The sequence below is a fragment of the Triturus cristatus genome, chromosome 7 (assembly GCF_964204655.1).
Source record: "Triturus cristatus chromosome 7, aTriCri1.1, whole genome shotgun sequence".
Lineage (NCBI taxonomy): Eukaryota > Metazoa > Chordata > Amphibia > Caudata > Salamandridae > Triturus > Triturus cristatus.
Genome location: NC_140590.1, coordinates 304940243 through 304967321, shown reverse-complemented (window position 1 = coordinate 304967321; position 27079 = coordinate 304940243). Strand labels below are relative to the sequence as shown.

The 27079-nt window shown below is 44.5% G+C and overlaps 1 protein-coding gene across 4 annotated transcripts in view; it reads left to right on the top strand.

Moving 5' to 3' along the window:
- Positions 1-27079, top strand: part of LENG8 (leukocyte receptor cluster member 8) — a 132284-nt gene that overhangs the window by 12922 nt on the left and 92283 nt on the right. For all 4 annotated transcript variants that reach the window (XR_014966447.1, XR_014966446.1, XM_085616345.1 and 1 more), the window contains exon 2: positions 23610-23781. Coding sequence is in view for 2 of the 4 variants with exons in the window: in XM_085616345.1 (XP_085472471.1) it covers positions 23610-23781 (172 nt within the window). In the remaining 2 variants the exon portion in view is untranslated. The remainder of the gene's footprint in view (positions 1-23609; positions 23782-27079) is intronic.

The window sequence follows — 27079 nt, the reverse complement described above, 5'->3', positions numbered from 1 at the left end:
GGACCTAATGCCGGCCAAATCCTGCCCAATTGACATATGGGGTCCACTTGTATCTTACCTCTTCAGTCGTAACTCTCAGCATCCTGCCTCCTCCCCCGCGTTCCCCACCGGCGTTCTGCCCGTGGTGGCCGCCGGTGATGGTTAGTGAGTTGCTGGCTCCCCGCTCACTCTGCCACCCTAGCTTCCCTCCCTCAATTGTTGGGCCTCTCCCCATGGCTCGCACTACAACACCCCCCCCCCCCCCCCCCCCCCACCAGTGCTGCCACCGCATTTACTTCTCTGTATTGATATCATGTGTTACGTGTCTGAGGTAACCTCTGCTGCATAATACTAAACGGGGCCTCCCCTTGTGTTTAGGGTCCCTCTGCTCATGTATAATGTATTTATGTAGTGCAATCGTGTAACCCTGCTGTGCAACTTTGTTAAGTAAAGGTTTTTGAACATTATAAAATATAAACCCTCATGCTATTCTTCTAATCGTTCTCCTTCCCAAATCTTAAACACTGTTCTTCTCCTACTTAACTATGCTTTAAACTACTACACAGCTACCAAATACAATTCTAAGAACATAAAATCACAACATATCACATTGCTTTAACTTAAAGGCGAGACCTATTGAATTGCCAATGCTTGTTCTATAAGTACACAATGAGAGTGCATGTTTTCCAGCTGTCTCTGTGTACAATTCTGCCACGCTCATATTACCATCTCTGCCCATGTGCTATTCTCCTGTCATCCTCCATGATGCATTTGCCCAAATGCGCTTCTCCCCAACACTTGGTTGCATATCCTCCCCCCTCCCCGTTGTCCAGTTCTACACTTGTCCGTTTGCTTGCCTTATACACTCTGCTCTCTCGTCAATATGCTTCTCCCTCCACAGTGATCTCTCCATTTGCTTGCCCCTCTGCTACTCCCCCCCCCCCCCCCACCTTTTCTTTTGTTTACTGGTCAACCCTGATCAATAAACACAAATAGAAAAAATTACGTTATTTTGTGGGCACTCGAATGCGTGTTGCCATAGGCATGACTGCATCATGGGCTTTTATTTTGTCTTGTTTTAGCCAGGCTTCACAGCGTTGGGGATGTTGTACAGCATGGCTAAAACCATTGGCAAACAGAATTGGTCCAAAAGGCTGGACCGCTTGGCCTTTCCAATGCTTTTCTTTCTACCAGGAGCCGATAGTTCTTATGGGATTGACCATTGTAGTCATGTTTGCTCACATTGAGGCCTTTCAGATTGACTTTGAATTCTACTTAAATAGAAAGTTGAGGTTTTATACCTCAGAAATTGAGTTCCCTCTGCTGGCTGAAAAATGGCAACATGTATGGTTAGAGATAAAAATAATTTTTGCTACCTACCAGAAGAAAGGGGCACCAAGACCACATCTCCTTCTTTGTCCAATATCAATCATATAAAAATGTGAAATTTTAATTTACATTTAAAAATGACATCACAGAGAAAATAATGGTCTAAGCTTAATAAAAACCTTACCACTCCTTCCCATGCTTAGCACAACCTTCCACCCCTCCAATAGATGGAACTCAGTTTGGTTATGCTGGCATTTCCTCAGTTTGTCGTCTTGCTTCAAACCTTGTTGCCCACTGATACTATGACTCAAATTGTAAATGGTGTTCAATCCTTCTGATCAATGTGCATAGGCCATATTGATTGCTGTTATCTTCTCCCTGATCTCTGGACAGGGTCCAAAAGTTTTGAAAGGCAGAAATGTCTACTTGATAAAAATATCATTGGGCTAATTAAAATGGGTGATATTGGCAAAATTGCTGGAATTAATATTGACCAAGCTGGTAGTCTTTTGTTGAAGAGGCATATTTACTTGAATCTGTCCCAAACAGATGTAATGTCTGTCTTGTTATCTTTCCCAGGCAAGCTTGGGTTGATATGTTTGAAGAGTTGCTTCTCTCGTCACTTTTAGACCTTTCAGCACTTTTGGTACTGTGGGACACTGAGCATTCCTGAACTGCTTGGGAAACTGAGTCAGCGTAGAAAGAACACTAGATTGGGGTTCCTCCCCGTGATCCAATTATTTTTGGCTTCTTTTTTAGGTCGCGCTTAGTAGCAGGCATGCGCTGCTCTCCGAGGTTTGTAGTATTTAGTCGGGTTGGTTAGCCATGCCCACCGCTTTCCATTTGTTCCTAATTGTGCCTTTCTTAATTCCTTTGTTCTTAATGGTAAGACCCTACTCTTTGGCCCGCCTTTGGGTGTGTAACAAAAGTAATGAAAATAAAAGGAAATGGCGGGCGGCTGCTTTCAACGTGTAAAGAAATGAGAAACAAGCAGTTGGAATGCAGTAGGCCTCAGATTTATGCGAGTTTAAGCTATTGGCAAAGTAAATGACATTATTTGTTTTTAAACCCAAAACATAAATAAAAGGCATTGTCATTTGCAATGCCAATAGGTCAGTCATGTAATTGCAAATGCTTCTTTCTTATTGAAATGATTCTCATGTTTTTCTACAGCAAAACACACAGCAATGGCCATGTTGAAGCCATACATTACTGTAATTACCAAATGGACTACTCTGAATGAATTGCTACTAAGCTCACAGTATTATACTTTGGCAATAAGTCTCCCTTGATACCTGATTTCTGACCAGAAATGTTACACCGGTGTGTAAATGATCCAACCGGCAAGAAACCTAAGCATTATGGTGAGAAACCTCTCCATAAACTCCCAAATGAATGTAGTGACGGTCATGTATCATTCATCTCATCTGCAAATTTAGTTCCTTACTCATTCGTTCATTCCAGGTATTAAATGCACTATGGGATCTGGTGCACTGATCTTGTCTAGACTGTATTATTCCCAGTTGCTCTCGGAACATTTCCTGATCCTGAGATGAGGCCTCCACTGTCATTATTATAGCTCCACAACTTGCCACAAAACACAGAGAACATAGAGTTCCAGTTTAATTCCAAATTCACGGGTCCATACGTTGTTTGTAAAGCACAATTGGTGGTCAGACTGTGTCTTTGTTTTGCCAACATATTCCAGTCTACACACAGTCTAGGGATCTGCGGCAAACACATGTCTGCACTTTCCAGAAGGTTTAATCAGCAGATTGTAGCATTTGGTATTCAGGCCATTTAAAAAATAAAAATGTGTAATGCACATGTCACCTTTTTTAGGTCGAGCCTGGTAAGCGCATATGCTGCTCTGCGAGGCATGCTGTATTGAAGTACTGCAAAGAAGCTCCGCCTATTTTACGCCCATCTTTTCAATTGGCTCCTGTTATTGTCCTTGCGAAATCATTTCTTTTCATTTGTCAATATGCTTAGTAGTCCCTCCTTGTTACCGTCATGTCTGCATTTGTAACCTCCCATAATGACTGGACTTTTAACTTGTGTTTTACCCGGTCTGCTTTATAAGTCGGTGAGCTCTATTTTTAGGTCTCGCGAGCCAAATGCTCGAAGAGACATTTTGTATGTGGGATTTTCAAAGTGCTACCCACAGTCTTTTGGCTGGCCTAAACCTTGAGTGCACGATCACATGCACAGCTGCTCCTCTGCTCATTGCATTCCCTCCTCCCTTCTCACCCAGCCCTTTGATGCTCTGCTCGCATCTCCCTCCTCCCTGGGCGTGAAGGGAGACAGAGACAGAGCCATCCTGCTTGATTAATGGTTTTTTTTTTTACTGCCAACATGTTTAAGGCCCACGCGTTTTGGCAGCACCCATGAAGTGTTTACGTCGCCATGCCCCCCCCCCCCCCCCCGCGGTGCACTGTCCTGTGACTGCTGCTAGACCCTCCGCCCGCCCGTCTCATCCGGTAATCGGGAGTCATGTTTTTCGAATGCAATTTAAACATGCACCAATATCTTGTTTTGTCTAAAACATCCTATGTTAGTTGAAAGTTATCAGTCTTTTTTTCGTCTTTGTCACTGGTGGCTGCGGTCTGGTTTAACACGGCTGTCACGTTAAAAGCGCTTCGGAATGACCTCCCTGTTGCCTGTCCCTCCCCTCCTCCTTTGACATCTTTTCACAAATCAGTTAGGTTGTTGTGGCTGCTGGGGCCCACAGGGGTTAACACCCTGGCAGCACCCGTGAAGTGTTTACGGTCGCCGCCATGCCCCCCACACCCCCCCCACCCCGCGGTGTCCTGTCCTGTGACTGGGCATGCAGCTCTTATCTGAAGGGCTTCGCCATCTCGCGCTGCCTTCCGCACACCATTCTGGGGCAGCTTTAATCCCTTTTCCTTCTACCTTCAGGGACAGGCTCACCTCCCAAGACCAACATCATTACACACAGACACAAACACACCTGGCCTCATGTGACCTAAAAAAACAAAAACATCCTTATCTTTAATTACTTAGTCAAGACATCCATTTTCGTCTATTAGATCGGATATGTCTTATTTTTGTTTTTTTCCAGTTAATGGCATACTGCTCGACTGCATCCATTGGAGGCTCAAAAAGAAACACATACATTAATATGCAGAAAGGGAGTTCTACAGAATCCAACAGGGAAAATCCCTGCACCACAGGAGTCGCGTGAGATTACTCTGGATTAAGCACTTCCTTTTTTTAGCATCATCCAACTCTTAATAACTCCTTGCCAACTATTTATGCTTAAGAACAGTATGGTTCTTAAAACGTTAAATGGGTTGTCTCTTTTTAGAACTTTGCACTTCAAGCAGTCTACGGGAATGTGCAGTGAATGCAAACCAGTTGTGTAGATGAACCTATATCCAGTTACGTGTACACATTCCATGCATGCTTTGAACAACACAATAGAGAGGTTTGCAAATGAACCATTTTATGCAATTGTGCACTCGTTGAGTAACGTTTTATACTACTCCATAACCATGGGCACCCCTTCACAATGGGTTAGTCATTTAAACGCTCGTTGCTGGCATCCTCAGTGATCCCGTTGTAAGGAACTCAAAGCCGATCACCTTTAACAGTCAGGAAACTGAGCGCTAATTTTTAGTAGTTTTATATAGCGCGAAGTCGACTTGAAGATATTGGAGCGCTTTACATGAGCACCAGTTACATTACACATGGCATATTCATTTTGTGCTAGGCACGGGGAGATTAAGTGATTTACCCAGAATCGGAGGAAGTTGAGCGTCAGTGCCGAGACTCGAACCTGGTACCTCAGCTCCAAAGTTGACAGCTCTGATGGTAATGCCAAATCCTCTCGCATTAAAAGGCATACCGGTTTCACCTGTTAATTCGCAGCTCTTAGAAATGCCAGGAGTGCAGGATGAAGCGCTTTATAAAAGAAGACATTTTATTGCAGGAGATGGAAGTCTAATGTCAAATGACTAGTAAAAGTGTAGTTTAGATGCCTTTGGCCTACACTATTCACGAACCTGTCATATGGCTGAGGTTTGAAGATCTGAGAGGACATTTGTGTAGTGCTTTGAAAGATTTATTTTCAGACTTGGTAAATAAAAAACGCAGTAATGAAATAAATGAACGGGGGGGGGGTGGAAGACGTGATGAACCCGGTGGAACTAAGAGGCACACACTTGTCTTGGAACTGCTCACTTTAAAAAAAACAAGCATTTGCAATGCAATAGGTCTCGCATTTACGCGAGTTTGAGCTATTGACATTGCAAATTACAATGCCTTTTATTTTTGATTTTTGAACATAAATAAAAGGCATTGTCATTTACATTGCCAATTGCTTAAACTCGTGTAAATGCGAGACCTATTGCATTGCAAATGCTTGTTTATTTTTTTTATGATCTTCCCCCTATTCCACCCACAGCATCGCATCAGGTCGACTGCTATTATATTATTTGTTTTTAAATTCTATCACGGTCCGCTTTAACCATAGCGGCTGCACTTATATAATTTACAGTGCAGGCCGCTTTCACTTTAGCAGCCGCACCACAGCACCTTTTAAAGTATATATTCGCTTTTGGGGGGGGGGGGGGCGCCCCATACCTGCTTTCACTTTAATATTTTCCACGCCCCTTTCTTTAGCCGCCGCTCTCTGTAACCTGCATACGGTGAGCAGCGTCTAAAGAAAGGGGCACGGCCACCATTAGAGGGGTCTCGCATTTGCTAGAGTTTGAGCTTTTGGCATTAATAATGACCATGCCTTTATGTATCTGTTGCTTTAAAAACACATAGATAAAAGGCATTGACCTTTACAATGCCAATAGCTTAAACGCGAGACCTGTCGCATTGAAAAATGCTTGTTCCTTCAGGCTCTAATGCTTAGATCAGTCACTTATTGTTTAAACTTCAAAAATAGCCTGAAGCATTTGTCTGTGGACGGCGTTTGTTCTGTCTTTGAAATGGGACTCAATTTAACCAAATGGACTGTTCCTCTGCTAGTCCACACAGCTCTGCAGCCTGGAACTGTCAACTAGTATTGATATAAGTTTGTTCCAGAAAGTATCTACTTTTGAGTCAAGTACTTGTACCTATTGGCCTCAACAGAGGCTGATGTGACTTTTCATATTGCGAACCTCCCTAGTGCTCACCCTTTGTCAGAGTAGCCAGATTAGTCCGCATTATTTATCTATTCCCCAAACATCATTATATGTAGAACAGGTTAGGGTATGTATGTGTTGTGATTATTGAAGGGAACCTGACGGAGCTCTTCGCCCCTCTTATGAGACCCAGTGCCATCTTTCTAAGGGAGTTCCTTAACCCTTCAACTAAACATCACCCATCTCTAAACCCTTAAAAACCCTCACTTAACTACACCCATGTCCACGCTCACTCTTTCACACATGTACACTCAAACCCACCGATTTACAGCATTCATGCATGCACAAATATACAAACATTCATATGGGCACCCAACATATAAAAAAAACCATACTGTGCCTCAGCGGTGGTCTTGGGCGATGAGGGAAGCCTCTGTGGTTTCTCGAGGATTGGGACCAGTGTTCCCTGTAAGGTGCGAGCCTGGGCACCCGCGCACCTTTAAGGCACCGAGCGCGCAGTGAACCGTGTGAAGCGCGCACACGTTCGCTCCGCCGCGAGCTGCAAAAAACAGCAATTTCTCTCGGTTGCCTGAGGCCTTTGTGAAAGGATTCCTGTTAATCACAGTGCCCGTCGTGCGCTGCAATTAACAGGAATACTTTTACAAATGCCCGCAGCCTCTCACTATTGAGAAAAAACATGCATCAAGTCCAAAAGCACGACGTGTGCTTTACACGTCGTGCTTTTGGACTTGCTGCATTTCTTTTCTAAATACAGCGCGGCTGGGTGCTGATTGTGGGCTATTGGGAAAATTTTTGTTAATTGCAGCGCATGACGGTGCTGCAATTAACAGGAATCCTTTCACAAAGGCCCACAATCAGCCCGCAACCGGGATCCATAAAAAATCTGCCGTAGGATCCCACACTGTGCAGCTCAGCTGTTCCTGCTGCTGTCTGATGGCCGGGGGGCTGGGGAACGTTTACAGAGGGAGTGGCAGGCCAGGACTCGGGAGGCCGGCCTGTAAACAAGAATTGGCGTGGCTCACTGTGTCAGTGAGATAGAGACAGACTCGGCACTTAAATGTTAATCTAATTTACATTAAATTAAGTGCTGCTTTGCGCGATCAGCTGCCTGCTTGTCAGTGTAGTTTTGCAGCGTGAATCTTTCTGGATTCCGCCATCTTGTGGTCGGGTCCGTAATCGTAGTATTCTTTTTTTTTTGTTGTTGTTTTTTTTGTTTTGTTCGTGGACCAGGTGGGCAGCGACGTCCCACCATTTGGTGTCCTTCGTGACGTCTGCGCGCTTCCTGCGGAAGCTCCCACCTTTGGTCGCCATCTTCAGATTCTTTTTTCCGCCGTTGGGTCTGGATCCTTACTGAAGAGTTCCAGAGTTATGGGAAGAGGAATCCAGCAAAATCGACGAAGAAACAAGTTTTCAACTACACCGGACTACAGTTCAGGTACCCGGAGCGACGAGGGAGAAGTTTTTGCTACCAAAACCTTGACGTTCAACAGAGGATGCGCTCGCAGTGGGCACCCTGAGCGCAGGGATGGACAAAACATTGTTCAAGTTTTGCACCAGTTGCCACCACAAGTATGCCCAGAAGGATCAGCATCCAGTCTGCAACCTCTGCCAGCCGCTCGACCACAGCAGCGAAGACTGCAACACCTGCTCGGGATTTACACCGAAGACCCTCAGAGTAAGGGAGAAGCAGAGAAGGGCGAACCACAACATGCAGGGCCAGGGGCCACCTCCATCGCTCCGAGACTTGGGTCTCTGCAGTGGAGAGGAGGAAAACATCGCCGAAGGACCAGAGGACTGCACAGTCGCCTAGGTCCATAAGACGACGTTGAAGGAGGTAAGGGAGTCATCGACCCCTAAAAACTCAGGCGACACTCGAAAGGGTGAAGCAAAAACCCCGAGCCACACTCGCAGAAGTGAAGCGAAGTCCTCGAAGGGAGCTCTGCCGTCGAAACACTCTACGACCGCAACAGCTACCAGGGACAGTCAACCGAGCGGATCCTTCAAAAAGGACTCCCAATCAGCGAAAGCCCTCGAAACAAAGTTCGCCGAAGGTTGCCCTCGAAAAGGACACCTCTGCGCCGAGAAAAGAAGGGCAAACTCCGCCGACGGCCACGAAGAGAAGTGCTCCAGCCCTTGACGCTCAACACGCTGCCGAGATGGAGAGGAAGAAGAGGAGGTTCGAGGCCGAAATGGCACGCATCCTTCAGCGGAAAAAGAACTTCGAGAAGATGAGCCAGTACACCATCCCACTGAAACCTGCGGTTGAAGTCGTAAGACGACGAAGACGCGGAACCGCCGAAAACCCCCGAACCAGTCAAGGATATAGGGGACGAAGACTAATATTTCGAGGGAGAAGACGACGTAGCGCTTCAATCCTACCGCTAGTCAACACTCTCAGAAGCGCAAGACATGGATTGGCAAGATCTCCACACAGAATCGCTGGAAGAAGGGGTAGACGCGTACCCCTCGAGGCCCTCGCCGCCAGACGACATGGGGGTCTACAATATGGTCGTGCAGAAGGCTGCACAGACTTATGGGGTGAAAATGGAGGAAGAGAAGCCGAAATCATGTTTCCTCCTGGAAACTCTACTGCCACAACAAACAAAGAGCCAACTCCTGTCCATGCTCACTAGTGTGCTGGTCCAAGGAAGAGAGGCCTTTAAGGAGCCTGCAACATGCAAAGCTGTGACCCCTAGGGCTGAGAAGAAATACAAACATTCTTCACAGAACCCTGCATACTTTCAAGGTTCAATGCCAGCCGACTCCATTATTGCAGCAACGGCTAGGAAGAGGGCCAATGTACCCACTAATGCCGGACCGCCTCCAGACAAGGAGAGTAGGAGGATGGATCTCACAGGGAGGAAAGTGGAGAGAAATGCGGCTATCCAATGGCGCATCGCTAACTCCCAACGCCCTGATCAACGAGCACGCTTACCAACACTGGGATGAAGTAGGACAGCTCCTAAAACATCTACCGGAACAGCACCAGCAAAGAGAAACTCGCCTGGTAGAAGAGGGGAAAAGCATGGCGAATACATGCCTAAAATCGGCATTGGATGCGGCAGAAAGATCAAGCAGGCTAATGATGATAGGAGTGACTGAGAGAAGACACGCATGGCTCAGAATTTTGGGATTCAAGCCAGAGGTGCAAAGCAACATCCTAAACACACCTTTTAATGGAGAACAAGTGACATGCCAGTCGACAAGTTGACACAGTGTAAGAAGGACAACAAAACAGCAAAGTCCATGGGAGTGTTGCAGTTCAGGTGAATGAGAAGGGGCACACCCATGAGAAGACTGGGCTGTAGGGGAGGCAACGCGCCCTCCACATCGCACCAAACGTACCAGCAAGGCTACCAAGAGAACAACCAAGGCCAGCAACAGCAGGGACAGCAGCAGCAGAACTGGCAGTACCAGCCCCGGGGACAGTCCTTTCGAGGGCGCGGAAACGGACTAGGACAAACACGGAGAGGAGGACAACAGCCCTCAACCAAGTGACTTCAGCAAAGAAAATGACCCCACCCTAGCAACACCTCGGGGTGGGCGGAAGGACATAAAGGGAAACCCCAGCCAAACGTTCAACGACCAACAGCGCCTCAAACATTCAACACTGGTAGGGGAAAATAATAAGACTTCATCCAGGAATGGAGAAAGGTCACATCGGACAAATGGATACTAAACATCATACAATACGGATACTGTATATGTTAGAAAGACAGCCTCCGAACAGAAAACCAAGAAACGGGGCACACTCAGCAAAGGAACTCTCGCTCTTGCAGCTAGAAGCACAAGAACTGCTCTGCAAAGAGGCAATAGGGGTGGTACCAAGGGAACAAAGGGGTTTACTCAACTTACTTCCTGGTGCCAAAGGTGGACGAGACACTAAGACCTATCCTAGATCTAAGGTTCCTGAACAAATTCATAAGAACACAAAGGTTCAAGATGACTTCCCTACAAGAGGTAATACCACAAATACAACAAGGAGACTTCATGGCTACTATAGATTTAAAGGACGCATACTTGCACATCCCCATCAACCACAAACACAAGCGCCTGCTGAGGTTTGTGATCAATCAAAGCCACTACCAGTTCACAGTACTGGCATTTGGCCTCAAATCTGCTCCAAGGGTGTTTACAAAAAGCCTCGCAGCTGTCGCAGCATACCTACGAAGGCAAGGGATACACGTATACCCCTATCTCGGCGACTGGCTCGTAAAGGCACGTTCATACGGACAATGCAGACTACACATTCAGCACGTCATACTAACACTGACGAGACTGGGTTTCTCAATCCATTGGGAGAAATCGTCAACCGAACCAGAACAGATCAAGATATTCTTAGGGGCAGAGATCGACACCATTCAGGCCAAAGTGTTCCCCAGCAGGAAGAGACATTGGCGATACTGAAGGAAACACGTCATTACCGCAAGGGGCAAGTTCTGACAGTGAGGACGACGAGCAGACTGATGGGAATGATGGCGTCATGCATCCACCTATTCCAAAATATTCGACTACACGAGACCATTCCAGGAATGGATCCAGCAGCAGTGGTCACAGGCCACAGGGAGTTGGGAAGATCTTGTGGTTGTCACACACGCAGTGCTTCCGGAAATAGCGTGGTGGAAAAAGGAAAACTTATCACAGGGGAAGCCATTCACACAACCAACTCCAACAGTAACCATCACAACGGACGCCTCCAATCTGGGGTGGGGCGCACACATGAACAAGCTCATGGTGAGGGGTCTATGGTCGCAGCAAGATGCGGTCAGACACATCAACTACCTGGAACTAAAGACTGTATTCTTAGCCTTAATAGCCTTTCAGAAAGAGCTGTACAGGAGCAGGGTGTTGGTCCAAACAGACAACACAACCACCATGTTCTACATCAACAAACAAGGAGGAACACAATCTGTACCAGTATCGGGTCTAGCACAGGAAATTTGGAGATAGGTCATCCCACTGAAAATAGACTTACTAGCAATACATCTCCCAGGAAAGAAAAATGTGGAAGCAGACCGGCTCAGCAGACAGACGTCTGCTTCCCACGAATGGGAGCTCAACCAGCAGGAAATAGAGAAGTGTTTCCAGAAATGGGGTACTCCACAAATAGACCTATTTGCAACACACCAGAATGCAAAATGCCAACACTTCGCATCCAGACAACCGGACCACCGGTCCCAAGGGAATGCGCTATGGATAACTTGGTCAAAGAGTTTTGCATTCGCTTTCCCCCCCCTTCCCCCCCCCCCCCCCCCGATACCACTTATACACACACACAGGGTACTCAGCAAATGCAGAATCAGCAACATGACACTGATAGCACCTCAGTGGGCCAGACAGTCCTGGTTCTCGCAGATAGTGTAAATGGCACAAGAACCAGCACACAGGTTCCCAAGAAGCAGGGACCTGTTAACTATGCAGAACAGAAGGGTGCTTCACCCAGAACCACGGGGTCTCAGCCTAGCAGCATGGCTCCTGAAGACCTAGAATTTGCGCACCTAAAACTACCAGCAAGTACAATGGCAGTACTCAAGGAGGCCTACCACAAGAAGGTGCTACATAGAAAAATGTAAGAGGTACTCCCAATGGTGCATCAAGGAGAAATTACAACGGAAGGTCGCAAGGGAATCAACAGTACTAAAGTACTTAACGCACCTGCTACAAAGCGGATTAAGCTACTCATCCCTGAGGGTGCACTTGGCTGCAGTGGTGGCCTACACAAGAGGAGAAACTGGGAAAAGTTTCTTCACCTCTCGTGGTGAAGAGATTCTTGAAAGGGGCCAAGAGAATCGCCCCCCCCAAAGAGGATGCCAGCACCAGCATGGAACCTCAATGTAGTACTAACTCAACTGATGAAGGCACCCTTTGAACCTAGTCACAAGGCTACACTGCACATGCTCACCCTAAAGACGGCCTTCTTAGTGGCGATCACGTCACTACGAAGAGTGGGTTGCAAGCGCTCACACTCCAAGAGCCCTGCTTACAAATGTACAAGGACAGGATTGTAATGAGGACGGACCCACACTTCATGCCAAAGGTGGTGTCTCGGTTCCAAATTAACCAAACAATCCAGATACCAAGTTTTTTCCAAAAACCGACCATAAAAACAGAAAGGGCTCTACACACACTAGATGCCAGAAGTGCTGTAATGCACTATATAGAGAACAACAGAATGCAGGAAAACAAAACCATTCTTTGTCTCCTTCGCAAGCAGTTTTCTGGGACGACCAGTCACCAAGAATACCATTGCACGATGGATTGCGCAGACAATTCAACACTGCCACAAGCAGGCAGGACAACAGTTACAAGGAGCAGCTCAGGCTCACTCAACAAGGAAGAATTGCTTTTCTAGCGAACACACCTATCAAGACATTTGCCAAGCGGCAACTTGGTCTTCAGTGCATATGTTCACTAAGCACTACTGTGTGGATATTCAAATGAACAAAGAAGCGCAAGTGGGACAGAAGGTCTTACAACACATATTCAGTAACCAGTGCTCATCTCCCACCCAACCACCACAATAAGGACAAACCGCTACAAAGGCTATGCACAGTATAGTGAATCCAGAAAGATTCACGCTGCAAAACGCATAGTTTCTTACGTGTCGGTGTAGTTTTGCAGCTTGAAGACTTTCTGGATTCACTAGCGAACCGACCCTCCTCCACCAGAAAGATGAGACAGGTGAATGATAAACAAGACTTTACAAAATAACAGAGAACAGGATTAACACAAGAAGAGAAAAAAGAATCTGAAGATGGCGACCAAAGGTGGGAGCTTCCGCAGGAAGCGCGCCAACGTCACGAAGGCCACCAAATGGTGGGACATCGCCGCCCACCTGGGCCATGAAAGAAAAAAAGGAGAGAATATACTACGATTCCGGACCCAACCACAAGATGGCAGAATAATGCACAGCCTACTGAATCCAGAAAGCCTTCAAGCTGCAAAACTACAGAGACGGGTAAGAAACTATACGTTTTCTCTTGTCACTGAGCACACAGGATCTGGGGGTTTGGCGCTGCAGTTATTCTCTTCCAACAGATCTCAAGTTGAGTTAAATGGTACTGCTTTGTTAAACCACGCTCCCCATGCTTGGCGGCACTCCTCGGGGCATAACCAGATCCCAAACTATTTCGTACCTACACAGCGCTGCAGTGCTGGATGACAAGGACCGTCAGGGATGAGGCTTGTCTCTACAACACCTTTGAGGACACCCAGCCTTTGTAACAATCTCTGCCTAAGTGACTGCCACGAAAACAAATGGCGCTGAAGATCTATTCATCGGTTAAATGTTCTAAAACGGAACATCTAAAATTACGATTTTTCTTTGTCTTTTTTCGTTGAATGTTTTTTTTTTTTAGCTCGGAACGCGTGGGCCCCTATAGTATTTGTTTGAAAAATGCTTGTAATGATTTTCTTGGCGGCATTTAAGAGATTCAGATTTTGTCTGTTTGTTTTTATGCACTCAAATCCCCGGACTTCTGGTGGTGCAACAGAGGACGTTGAGCACTGTAAGGTTGCGGGAACATATTCTTTCAAGTACCACCCTAGCGCACAATAACATTCGTACTGCGCCTACAACCTCGAGCGGGCAGATTCAAAGCCGAATTTCAGAAGGCATTGCTGTTGGCAGCTTCAAGTGACAGCAACACCAGATCGGTAAATCTGTAGATTTACAAATAATGCAGTGCTAACTGCTTTGGGTTTAATGTTTCAAAGTACTGTAAAAAGGCAGGTGTTGTTTTTACTTTATACATTAACAAAACAGTGACTTGAGAATATGAGTACATAGCCAGCCCTGGTAAAACCATAATGTAATGGATATATTGAGTATACTGTCTGTGGCTTGCACCTTTCACATGCAATAAATAACAGTTGTCGTTGTTCGTATTATTTTATCACATGGGTAACAAACACATAATCCCTAATAGCATATTTAATTATTGTTTGGTGCCTCTGGCATGTAGCTTCTAAGCGCTTTGTGTATCACTATCCGCATTCTCCTGTCGATCTATGCATTATGATAGCTGCAGAGTGCTCACTCTGTTGCTAAAAACTGCAAGCATGCACTCTGTCTCGGTTAGTGTTCTTCCATTTCTGTCGTTTTGCAGCAGTTTTAAGACCTTAGACTTTTCCGTTGCTCAAATGCCTGCAATTTCAGATTTGTGTTTCTCTCGTCTTTATTGCTAGCTTTTGCTTGTGAGAAAGTGTCACTCTTAGTTGTTGAAATGTCACTCATAATTCCATTGAATTTATGAAAATGTCACACATAGCAATCTGAAACCTTGGCACCTATGAAAATGCAGCAAGTCCAAAAGCATGACGTGTAAAGCACATGTCGTGCTTTTGTACTTGATGCATATCTTTTCTCAATAGAGAGAGGCAGCGGGGCTGATTGTGGGCATTTGTGAAAGTATTCCTGTTAATTGCAGCTCCTAACGGGCGCTGTGATTAACAGGAATACTTTCACAAATGCCCACAATCGGCCCGCTGCCTCTCTCTATTGAGAAAAGACACGCAACAAAGACAAGGCAAAAGATCGCTATATGCCATTCTTCAACAAAAGGTAAAGATCTTTGCAAAGCAGGGGAAGGAATTCCATTTTGTAGGGTTTAACTTCAAGAAGAATGTGCCCCACAAGCACTGTTCTGCAAGGAGGTAAGAACTCCTGGAACCGTCATCTGGTAGTAAAGGAGAGATGGCTGTGGGCACCTCATGCCCCTGGGCTCAGGGGCCACTAACTTTAAACCTTTCCCTAGCCAGGCCTTTCCAGGTCTTGCCTATAGACCGCCTTTAGCTGTTGTCGAAGACGTATTGTGGACTCTGGGATACCCAAAAAGCAAACTAAACCCCCCCCCCCATTCGATTAGTACCCCATATGTATGAGAGTGAAGCTAGTTAGGCCTGTCCTCCCTAGAAGAGGTCCTTTCATCCCTCCTATCTATTAATCTCTCCACCCTTTAAGCCACAGTTCTTCAAACTGTGGGGAGTGGATGGGTTCCCAGGGGGGCGCGAAGGCCTCTGAAAGGACATGTAAATGAAGACGCCTGGAAGTGCAGCGATGTTTACTTGCTGCATTTCCAGGCTGTCTTCATTTACTCCGAAGCCGCCAGAGGTCAGTGGGTGTGCTGCTTGGGGCTGGGCTGGGCAGTGTCTGGAGTCTTATTAAGACTCCAGCAGGCCCCGGTTTTTCACAGGTCTTTAAAGACCATTTGCACACCTTTTGGAAACTGGTTATGGAGGCTGGTTTTTTTCCTTCTTTTTCCAGTACCCCCTGGGCCCCGACTCTGCCTATTCCTCCTTACATTTGTATTTTACATATACTGCTGTAGTGTGAAAATGCATTTCATGAAAATGCATATAAAAAAGGGTTGCCAATAGAAAAAAGGCCAGCCATGTATGTTTAAAGAGCCTGCAAAGACCTTGCTTTGACACTAAATAGGGTCTTAAATAAAAAAGTATGTATTCATTTGTAATTTGACTTTCTGTCTGTTCCTTTTATTTTCAGTCATGAAACATTCAGGCAGCCCTAGAACACATTTAAAAGTACTTTATATTTGCTTTTCGAAGTATGCACAGATAAGTGCTGAAAATAGGGCTTTAGGTGACTGTTAATTTTTGTATCGTCTGCAACATCAAAATAATGAGCTGGCAACCCTAATCATAAGACTGGAAGTTTGTTGCAGGATCAGCACATTATTTATTTCCTTCACCCTCGATTCCCTGATTTAATTCCATAGTAGCAATAGTTTAACTTGTATCTGAAACCCTACGCCCATCAATAACATGCTGATTAACTTAAAGTGTCTGAGAATTCACCCTGCATTCAGACAACTCACTCCTCATTCTCACCCTGCACTCAGCGCATAGTTATGGTTTTCCCGCATTTGCCACACAATCCATCATCTGCTGTATAATTTGCAGATTGAAAAATGCAGCAACACATGTTACCTCACAGTGGAAGGCCCTTTCTAAATGTTGACTGGTCACCTTTCTGTTGCTTACTGCTATATGTGGGTGTTAATGTGGTACTTATGAGGGGCAATAAAGGGCAGGACAATGTTAACAAGTGTAAAAATAGCAAAATAGTGCAGTAATGCTATCGCAAAATATGCAGCATAATTTGCCTTTGCTTGCTGCAGAATTTAGTCAACCATGCTGCATAATTTGGTCTTCTCCTGCGCATAATTCCAATGGCCCTGTATATAGTGCTATGAGATCCCAGCCTGTGGCAGAAAGCACTGTGAATATGCAAGTCATTATTTTAAAACAGTGTTTACATACTCTAAGCTAGGCAGCGGCAACATGATGCAGTGATTGAGATAAAGCAAGTTCTTACAAAACATACTTTTTAGTAATAAGTAATCAAACTGTATCAAATGCACATTTTTGTAAGTGTCTCCACTAATCAAGATCCCAGCTGATAACTCCTTTACATTACATCTTAAAAAGAATAGATATTTGCCACCATAAAGCTTTTAAGCAGATCCACTGGAATTATTCAGCTGAAGAGGACATTATGCGGCAGGTTTGACTAAATTATGCAGCAAATAAAGGTGAATTATGCGGCACAATGCGCCACATTTTGTGGTTAGCATTACTTCATTATTTTGTCATTGTAACTCACGGTAACACTGTCAGGGGAAATATTTCACCTCATTAGTACCAGTGTAGCACCCAAATACAGCAGCAAGCAACCACAAGATTACCAGTCAATCTTTGCAAAGGGCCTTCCACTGCTCCGGAACACTTTGTCAAGCTTTAAGTAACTTTTGTTCCGTTTGAGCTAGAAACAAGTTTTTTTTGTTGAAATCTGCAGATTATGTAGCAAATGCAATACACTGATAATTATGTGGAAAACGCTGCTGCAGAAACTCATAATTCCATTCTTTCTTTTTTTAACTTTCTGCACTACCACCCGCACTTCAATTTCAGGCAGAGGCATCACAAAGTCAGTATTAACCATTCAGGGGCAGTTTTTGTGTGAAAGTGGAGTCCATGGGGTGGCCGGTAGAAGGCCAGCGGGGTTGCATTCAGATGCAGAGCCCTAATCCTCTCTACCCCTGGGGCCTCACAGTACTGGTCTAGGAGACCGAGGAAAGGAGCGAGATTCATAGATATTGTCAAAGAGAAGGCCCAGAATAGGAAGCGCTGTATGCAGACTCATTTTTATGTTTACAAATGGCCAGAGACTGCTTATTCAGCGAGATACCCCAAAGAAGGGGACAATATAAGTATTTTTTTTTTTTTTTTTTTTTTTAAGGGACATTCATTATTGAAGCTGGTACTGCTGCCAAGTGTGTAAGTGGCCACTGCTGGTTATCATAAAGGAGCAGATGCAGCAGGACTGGGGCCCAGGGATTTGGGAGGCCCACTGCATCACAAATATGACTGTCTACCTTTAAAAACAAAAAGGGGGCATCAGAGCTTATTGTCCTTTCAAGCATTAGGAGAGAGGTGATGATCCATCATGGAGGGGAAGAGGTAAAAGAGGTAAAGGAGATAGCCTGCTACCCAGGACTGCAGTTATTATTAGTGCAGCAGGTATAGTTGCATTGGCGTCAAAGGGTGTGAGAGGCTCACAACACCCCAATTATGGGGAGCAGTTTGTTTGGGATATCTGTTTTTGTTTGATGCATTTGCTGTTTTATAAGTCTCATATTTAGTGCCGTTCATAAGCTATAGAAAAAGCATTCCTGAAATCATCTCATAAGCCCCGCTCCCTGCACGCAGCCATGTCCCTCCCGCTCCCCCAATCCTTGTCATAAAGTTTTGGAGGGGGGGCCTGACCTCAAAACATTTTGCTTAGGGGGGGCTCATTTCGCCTGTCTATTCATGCTCCCATCATCTGTATTTTCATCTAATCCATCCATCCTTTACCATTCCATCCATCTATCCATCCATCCATTATTTCACCCACCTTTTATCAACCACCCATCATTTCACCCTTCCATCCAGGTTTCCGTCCATCAAACATTCATCCTTCAATCCATTCTTATGTGCACCCACCAATGCAAATATAACTTTACTCTTCCCTCTCTCAAACCTTTCACCTTTGTATCCATCCTTTTATTGACCTCCCATTCTTGTTGCGGTTTCTTCCTTTTTCATATTTCCTATATTTCATTCTTCCTTTCTGCCCTCCCTTTCTCTTTCCCTCTATTTTCCTCATTCTTTCTCCATCTGTTATGGTTTCTACCCCGCATTTAGAAAATAAATGCAGCAAGTTTTTATATAGTGTGAACTCAACCCAAAAGTATTGGAGCGCTTTACATGATTTATTATTTATTTATTTATTTTTTTGCATGGGGAGATTAATTGATTTGCCCAGAATCACAGGATGTTAAGCTGATCCGAGACGCAAAACCCATCTCCTAAGTCGACAGCTCGAGCATTAAGCCTCAACCACAAGAGCGGAAGCATTTTCAATATTTACAACTTGATGCAAAAAACTACCATTGACAAAGCCAATAGTCTTGGCTTTTTGTAGGTGTAATGTTACTTGTATTATATATCTGGATGCAATGACAGAAGCAGCAAAATATCAGTTGGGTGGCACACTATGCGATGCACATTTTTAGCTCAATTGCTTTTAAGCCACGCCCTTAATTGCATCGGTTACACCCCTTTGAAAGATCCCAGAGTTTTTTCATCCCACTCAAAGCCCTGGTCTACTCGCACGGTCAGGTTCTTGGCGCACATAGCCTTGGCTGCAGCACATAGAGACCTTACTCTTCCGCACACAGAGGAAAATAATTAGAGGGATCATTGAATGGGACTGCCACTTCCTTTCATTGGCTGATGTTATTGGGGGGGGTCCTTACTCGTCACATAGTGGAATGGGGTCTGTGCGATTGCTGACCACACCCCATACTGAGGCGAGTGTTACTGATGGTCGCTCAGCCCTAAGTAATTCAGGGATTAAAACTGAGGTGTCCGAGTCGATCAGTGACACGCCCCTTTATCATGAGGGCGAGGCTCACAGAACCCTTTGCCAGGGGGGGGTTCACACTCCTCTTCAGCCATCAAATGTCAGCTCAGGCACCTGAGCATGTACAGCAATTTGCTGCCTGACCAAACCATGAAGCGTGTCTGTCAGGCCGACCTTTGCCCAACCTCACAGACACCCTTCCTGCTCGGAAAATGGTGGCAGGCGAGGCCCCTCCGCAATCAACGATGGGCTGCTGCTGCCACCAGCCCTAAACACCATTTCTATGCCTAATCCTTACCGATCTCTGAATCCTTGAAACTCACCGCCTCTAAATACCCCCCTTCACTTTACCCACCGCCTCTGAACACCACCCATACCTGAACCCTAAAAAAAAATTTCTCTATCTAAACTCCAGATATACCTGAACCCTCAAAATCCATCACCACCCTAAACCACAACTATTCTTGAATCCTAAAACATTCTTGCCCATACACTTCACCCATCCATGACCTCCAAATCCATCCATTCCTAAACCCAACATCCTCTAGCGCTCCTGAACTCTATCCATCACTGAACCTTAAAAACCCTCACCAGCCATACACTCCACCCCTCTGTGAACCCTAACAATCGTTCAACACCCTCCACTCTGTCCCTGAATCCTAAAAACCTCTTGCCACCCCCTAAACTACACCCATTCTCCAACCCTTAAACCTGCTCCTCGCCACTTCTAACAGTGCCTGTTTCCGGTCCCTGAAAGTCCCCATCACCCCTAAATTCCACCCATCTCTGAAACCTGAAAACTCATTTCCATATCTGGATTCTCATCACTCCTAAACGTCACCGATCATTCAACCCCTCACTAGCCCCAAACTCCACTTAATTTTTGGATTATCCTTTAAAATGATATCTTTTTAATGTTTCAATTTATTTTTGATATATTTAGATTGCTTTAAAAATGATTTTCCACGATTTGGTTGCCTCCAATGCAGTTGCTCAGGATTAGCTTTTCCATTAATTCACATACACCACTTGTTGGGCATGTCGCCGTTCTCCTTTTCTTTGTAAGAAAACGGCAAAGAATTCCAGATATTGGGCTATTTCACCGAATTCAGATCACAGCCGACTGTTAGCATGTCTCTAATATGCCCTGTCATCATTGGTCTGCAGTCTTTCATAGTCTGGCAAAGTGTCAGTCCTTGGCCCTGTGGGCTATAATGTATTCCAGTTAGGCTTTCACCCAGACTATCGGCAGGTGCTTTCATAGTGCAGATTTTCTATGGATGCCTTCCACAGTACAAGAGATATAGTGCAGTTGGTTACCTTTGACGGCCTGCACAACCGATTACGATCGGGTGTGCCTCAGGCGAAAAATCATTCTGTAATTGACGAAATGCAGTTTTATTGGCAGAGCAACCACTGCACCTTGATCAACAGATATTCAGTCAGAGTACCTTTCTAGCCCTTTCAGCATAATATTAATACAACACTTCTCAATTGTTCATTGGGGATTTGGCAACTGACCTGTTCGTGCATGCAAATCTGGGACCAAGAATCTTATGGAGTCTTTTATTTATTTATTTTTTATTCATTTTGATAGCCTGTAGAAATGGACTGTCATTGATTCTGATTATCCTGCAGTCATGTTTTCTACGCAGCTGGAATTTTCTATGGATTTCCTGGTTGTTATTCACGATTCAACCACCAATGAACTAGAACATTTATCGGTTATGCTGGCATTGAATGTTTCAAGGAATGGGAGGAGACACTAGTGTTTTGTATCTCTGCCTCACAGATACAAAACTGTGAATGTCTAGCTCCTCCGCTTTACACATGAGCTAGTTTACACGACTTGGTCATTAGAACAGAGCATTCATCCTGTGCCAGCAGATCTAGAGCAGCGTGCCCAATTTCTCTCTATTCGGTCCTTGGAAAAAGTCCTACAAAATGAGCCTATCTAGGCTTTCCTGTTTTCAGTTTCTATTTTTGGTGAATTCTGGTGCGGTTTTTCCAGTTTTTTCAATACCTTAAACAGTGGTTATCAGTAGTTACACATTTTTGCACCATTAAAAACAGAAACGGTGTTTTTCCGGTGTTTATGGACTTTAAATTAAATTTTAATTATTGCTTGCTTTCTGCACTGATAGTGCATGTGTATAGGTAGTGTGTGCACAGGGTATATGAGGACCAAATACATTTTTACTGCACCAGAATGGACTACTAAGTCAATAGCATTCTTCATTAACTCTGAAGATTGTAAAGATGCTTTCAGCATACACTCTAGCTAGTGACAAGGATCTCTTACAGGGAAGCACTTCAGCTCGGGTATCGATTTTGACAGGCCATCATACAAGTTGTTCATATACATAGCTGAATTACTGCAAATACAAACCATATCACTCCAATCTTAATTGAACTTGGTAGGAACTTTTTTCAGCAGCATTCCAAGTGGCACTGTGTTCCATGTTTACCAAACGCCTGGTGTCATGTTTTCACTACTATCTCAGATGCTTGGTGACAACATTCTTTTCAGACATACCTGTCACTACATCTTGCATTTAATGTTTGAAAACTGGGGTGTTTGGCAATTCACTTGCAATCAATACTGAGTCACTGGAAAGGGGGGCAGATGTGTCAAAGGATTTCACCCATTCTCTGTGTGGGTAAATGTGATGCTACTTATTAGAAAAGATTCTAATTAAACCAGCCATTTTACCTATCAATGAAGCCAAAATTTCAAATATGATTTTGATATTTCCCTATTCTCTACAGTTTCTAAAATAACTAAATAAGACCTAAAAATGCATCTAAACCCTGCATCTTTAGACCAAAGACAACAAACCTTAAAAAAGCAGAAGGAAGAGACAGTGTTTCAGTGACATCCCTAAACAACAAAACTGAAGCAGAATAATGTTAGCCCAGTCTCTCTTGAAACTACCTTGTATAACAAAGTTACATTGTACTTGCTCCTTAAGGACGAAATAAAAATGACTCCCTCATCTTTTCCTTTCTTTGAATGGCACTTAGTTTGTGGTTGCAAAGGTGTTTTTTCGGTGTTTATATGATTACACCAGTGATGGCTATTTTCCTTTCAGTGGGGTTTTATCAGTTATTATAGGTTTAAACCTAAAACCAAATAGCCTAAGCATATCACATAGTCCTTGCGTTCAAACGTCCTTTAGTAATGAGGCTCCTAAAATCAGTCTACCAGGCTTCTCCTTTGATACTCAGATATTTATTTTGGGGGCATGCACAGAATGTTTGTTTGTAGAGTAGCCGGATCACATCAGTCCTGTCTCTCTTACTGCTTCCTCTAAAGTTAGGAATGGGTCTGTATTCTATTTTCTTAATGTGTAAGCTTTGAGAGATGCAGACATTTCAGGCTCAAGGTTGCTCTGAAGAACCACCAGCATAAGTATGATTTGTTTTCGTATTAGCCTTTACTGTAAGTGTGTGTGTGTATATATGTGTGTGCGTGTGGCTGAGGATGTTTCATGATTGTTCAGTTATTTCACTATTTGATTGCCCGTGTGCAGTTCATTTGTGATATTGTTGCAAGGTTTGCGGAGACAGAAATAGACTGATGCCCTTTTTTTTTAGCCATATTCTAGTGCCTTTTCAGCAGTTGCTAGGTATGCAAGCTATTATTCAGGCAGTAGATAATTCAGGTGAGTTTAGAACATGTTAAGAGTATCTGAACATGTCATTGCAAATCTAATCAGTGCACCTCGTGTAATTTATGATTTAAGCCAGCATATTTGGAAGCCCCTAGTTTTGCAGTAGAATCTGTATTTTTCAAATCAACGTGTGGTAGCCTAGATTCTAGAAGAAGCAGTGTAAACCCTTCACTCTGTGGTTACCTCATGAAAGATTTGCTTAGGTAAGGGATGTGTAAATATTTACAAAGGTCTGTTTGTGATTGGAGGAGTTTGACATATGATTCTTATGTTCCTTGGGATACATAGGAAATGTTATTTTGTCATCCGCTTCTTTTTTGTAAGCCTGGATATCTGTAGGATCAGACTCTCTATTATGTGCTTACTGGGAAACTCTAATCTCTGAAGGTAATAGTCAATGCCAACCCTTTAAGCACTAGATTTATGGAGACCTGAAACACTTCACTCACAAATCCAAATTGTTGATTTTCCCTGAAACTGAGTTTAAGGCCGCATGAAACCTGAAACAAGAGAGAGTTAATGGTAGTGGGGCAAGTTTGTGTGATGGTGCTAGTAAGCTGTTATTTTTTCCACATAAAGGCTTCAGCATTATAATTTGGGAAATGGTGGCTCCATGGAGAATGGGATGGATGCTCAGATGCAGGAGAATCCGGAATGGGAAAAAGCCCGCCAGGCTCTGGCAAACATCAGCAAAGCAAACTCTACTGCCGGTGTCAGTAACGAATCCACTGATGGACAGGAGAATGTACAGGTAAAGTGGAATGTTTATATTTTCAAAGGGTTGCTTTGCAGCAATGAGGTACAAGAGGGATCATTATACAGTCTCCGCGTTGAATATCAGTCATTTTCTAAACTTGTCAGAGAAACTTGCTGCAGATCTGTTGATCAAATACATCAAGGATGATGAACCGCTTTGCAGTGCACAATGCAAAATGTCTCTGGGAAACATTTGTATTTAAACGGAGATGGACATGACCACATCTTCAACAACAAAAAAGCCTTTTTTATTTCATGTAGAAGTATATTATTTTAATTTCATTATTTTTAATTTGTTGAATGACTTCTTGATGTTGAGGGCTGATGAGCTAGCTGTCTGCGGTGGTCTGGTGGGCAATTTGTTAGATTATGCTGTTCTTTAGTGGGCTTAGATCCTTGAACCAAAATATATTTATTGGTTCATGAAGTTCATAATAAATGTTAGCGGTTGTGAAACTGATAAAGTTAGTCTCCACCCAACTCCCTTTGTATTTGAAAAGTAACATGGTGTAAAGGCAGGTTTTGTAACTTAACCAGTTATCACCTCAATCGAAGACAATATTCATATGTAGCTCATGACTGCTATTCAGAAGTAGTGATACTCCTGGATTTAACTATTATCTTTGGCACTACTCCATGAAAGTATTCAACAGTGAAGGCTTTGCATTATTAAAAATATAACACTTTGAACGGATGATATATTTAAATGCATAGCTTGCCTTAGCAGTAGGAAGTGCTCTTTCCCACAACCGTACGTAAACTGTCAGCCACAGGGCATGGACGTGTACTAGTTTGCAGCATCTTTTGCAGCATAATTATATTTCAAATGTGTCACATAATCCATAGCGTGCAGCATAATCTGCAGATTCTAGATCAGATGGATCAAAAGTTACTAAAAACGTGGAGAAGGCCCATTAACTTAGGTTGACTGGTTACCTTTCTGTTGCTTATTGCTGTATTTGGGTGTTAAACTGGGACTAATGCGGTGAAATCTTTGCCCAGACAGTTTTCTCTGTTTAAAAATGACAAAATAAGTAATGCTATCGCAAAATGTGCTGCCTTACGCCGCTTTATTCTTTTGTTGATGCATAATTTACTCAAATTTGCCACATAATTTGGTCTTCTCCTGCCACACAATGCCAGTGGCTGTGGCCTAAAGGTTTTCACTGCATGGGACTGAGCCAACTTGTCCTACATGCACACCATGAATTCCACCTTTTAAAAAAATATATATATTTATGTTCACTGTGGCTGGTAGATGCTCAAATGTCATAACCTCAGTCTATGGCTATGGCTAGAGATACTACAGTTGTGTGAGGGGATGTGGGCAATTGGCTGCAGGATTAGTTCGGGTGTGACAGTGACGGTAACCACTTAATGAGAAGCTCCTGGAGCTGTTTGTGCCTTTTGCATTTGTCTGGCACCACACATTCCTCCGTGAACCTAAGTGTTTGCATTGTTTACGTTTTTAACAAACTATTTCCTAATTTAAACAAGCATTGGCATAGCCAATAGGTCTCGCCCTTGGGACATTATAAGAATTTAGCCATGCAACAGTTGCATAACTAAATACTTATAAGGTCCCAAAAGCGAGACCTATCTGCCGCGAATGTGAAAGTAATCGCGGTAAATCGCGGCGCGCGCGCCCGCGCACATGCACTGTAGGTCCAGGCTGGCCTCGTAGCACTTTTTGGAGCCCTCAATAAGTCTCGCCAGACCAGTGCATGCGCTGGGTCAGGCGAGACCTAAAAATCTACAGTTCAGCCTGTATGCTAATCCTAGCCTTTTATAGCCCATAATGACGTATTTTTTAAAGCAAACCTCAGATTTCTGTGCATCCAGCTGGGTGTTATATAATCTTGTGATGTTAGAGAACAGATTCGTTTTTTTCCCCCTTTGGATTTCTGGGTACACTTTTTTAGGTCTCGCCTGGCGTTAGCAGCGCGCTTGCGCTGCTTTCGCCATGCGAGGGCTTTTTGGAATCAATACGGATTCCGAAGCCATGTCTCAGCTCCGCCTCCAAATTAGATTGGTAACCGTTGTTTCTCGTCACTTATTATTCCAATCCGACTTTGCTGATTGTCCCGGACGGTTTGTAGCCCCTCCTGGTTGCCTCCCTGTCCTTGTTAGGCCACGCCACGCGGGATTGGATCTCTTACTGGCAGCGTGACACAGTAGGCTTATACTTGCTGCACTTTTTTTTTTTTTTAAACCATCGCATGCGTTTGTGTGGAATGGCATTGTATACTCGTACGCTACTTTTTTTTTTTTCTATTACGCTACTTTGTTGCTACCCCACCTCCTCCCTCCAGCCGTCGCCGGCTGTCTCCATTCACACGTCTGGAACGGTTGACTCGACCAGCAACCGGCACTCAGACCACCAGCGAGTTCGGCTCCCTCTTCCTTCCTGACTATCGTTCTCTCGAACTGTGAGGCTCTCCTCCCATGTCCCAAACAGCATCAAGCAGCAATCCCAACAGTGGCTTCTTTATTTAGTAGAGCGCCTTAATGCCTTTCTGCACAGAACACCCCTCCCAAACATCAACCAGAGCGATGCCGTGGCTGGTTTGACATTCTTTGTGGTGTCTTTCCAAGCGGCTTCCTCCCCCTCCCAATCAGTCATTGGGCTCCATCAGAGCAGCGGGGCCAGGTGGATGTAGAAGGCGAGTTATACTGCCGCCTTAGAGCACGGGTAACTGGTCTTTGCCTGTTTCTCGCAGCTGACCCGGCTGTGGACTTTACAGTCTAGTACCCTCCTCCCAGCTGCCCTCTGATTGCCCACTCGAACTCGCAATTGGCGTAGTTGTTCACACCGTGTTGTTACGGGTGCCGCTGTGCAGGATCACATAGCTGGGGCCCAGGAGCAGCAGCAGCCGACAGAGTAACACAGGCTCGTCTAACCCACGCACACCTCGCAGAGCAGCACTGGAGCCACATTGAGTTATGCAGGAAGAGGACCTCCCTCTCTGCATTCATACAACCCTGATTTTTTTTATTTATTTTTTTTTTATTTTTTTTTTTAGATTGCATCTTTGACTTTTTTCAGGTGAACCAGCAGCACGGGTTAAAAGCATTCCATTTCACTTTCCAAAGGGGCTTCTTTGAGGCGCGCTCACCGCGAACCAGTGCTGTGCTGAAGATAAAATGCCGCCCCTCGCTGTGCTTTTGAGCCACGCTGCAGGTACAGAGTTCATTGGGGGCGAAAAGGCTAAGGATCTGCTTTCAAACCCCTCCCCTCTTGGAAAGTGTTGGATACTCTTCACAACTCAGTGCTTTTGGAGCAGCCCCCAATT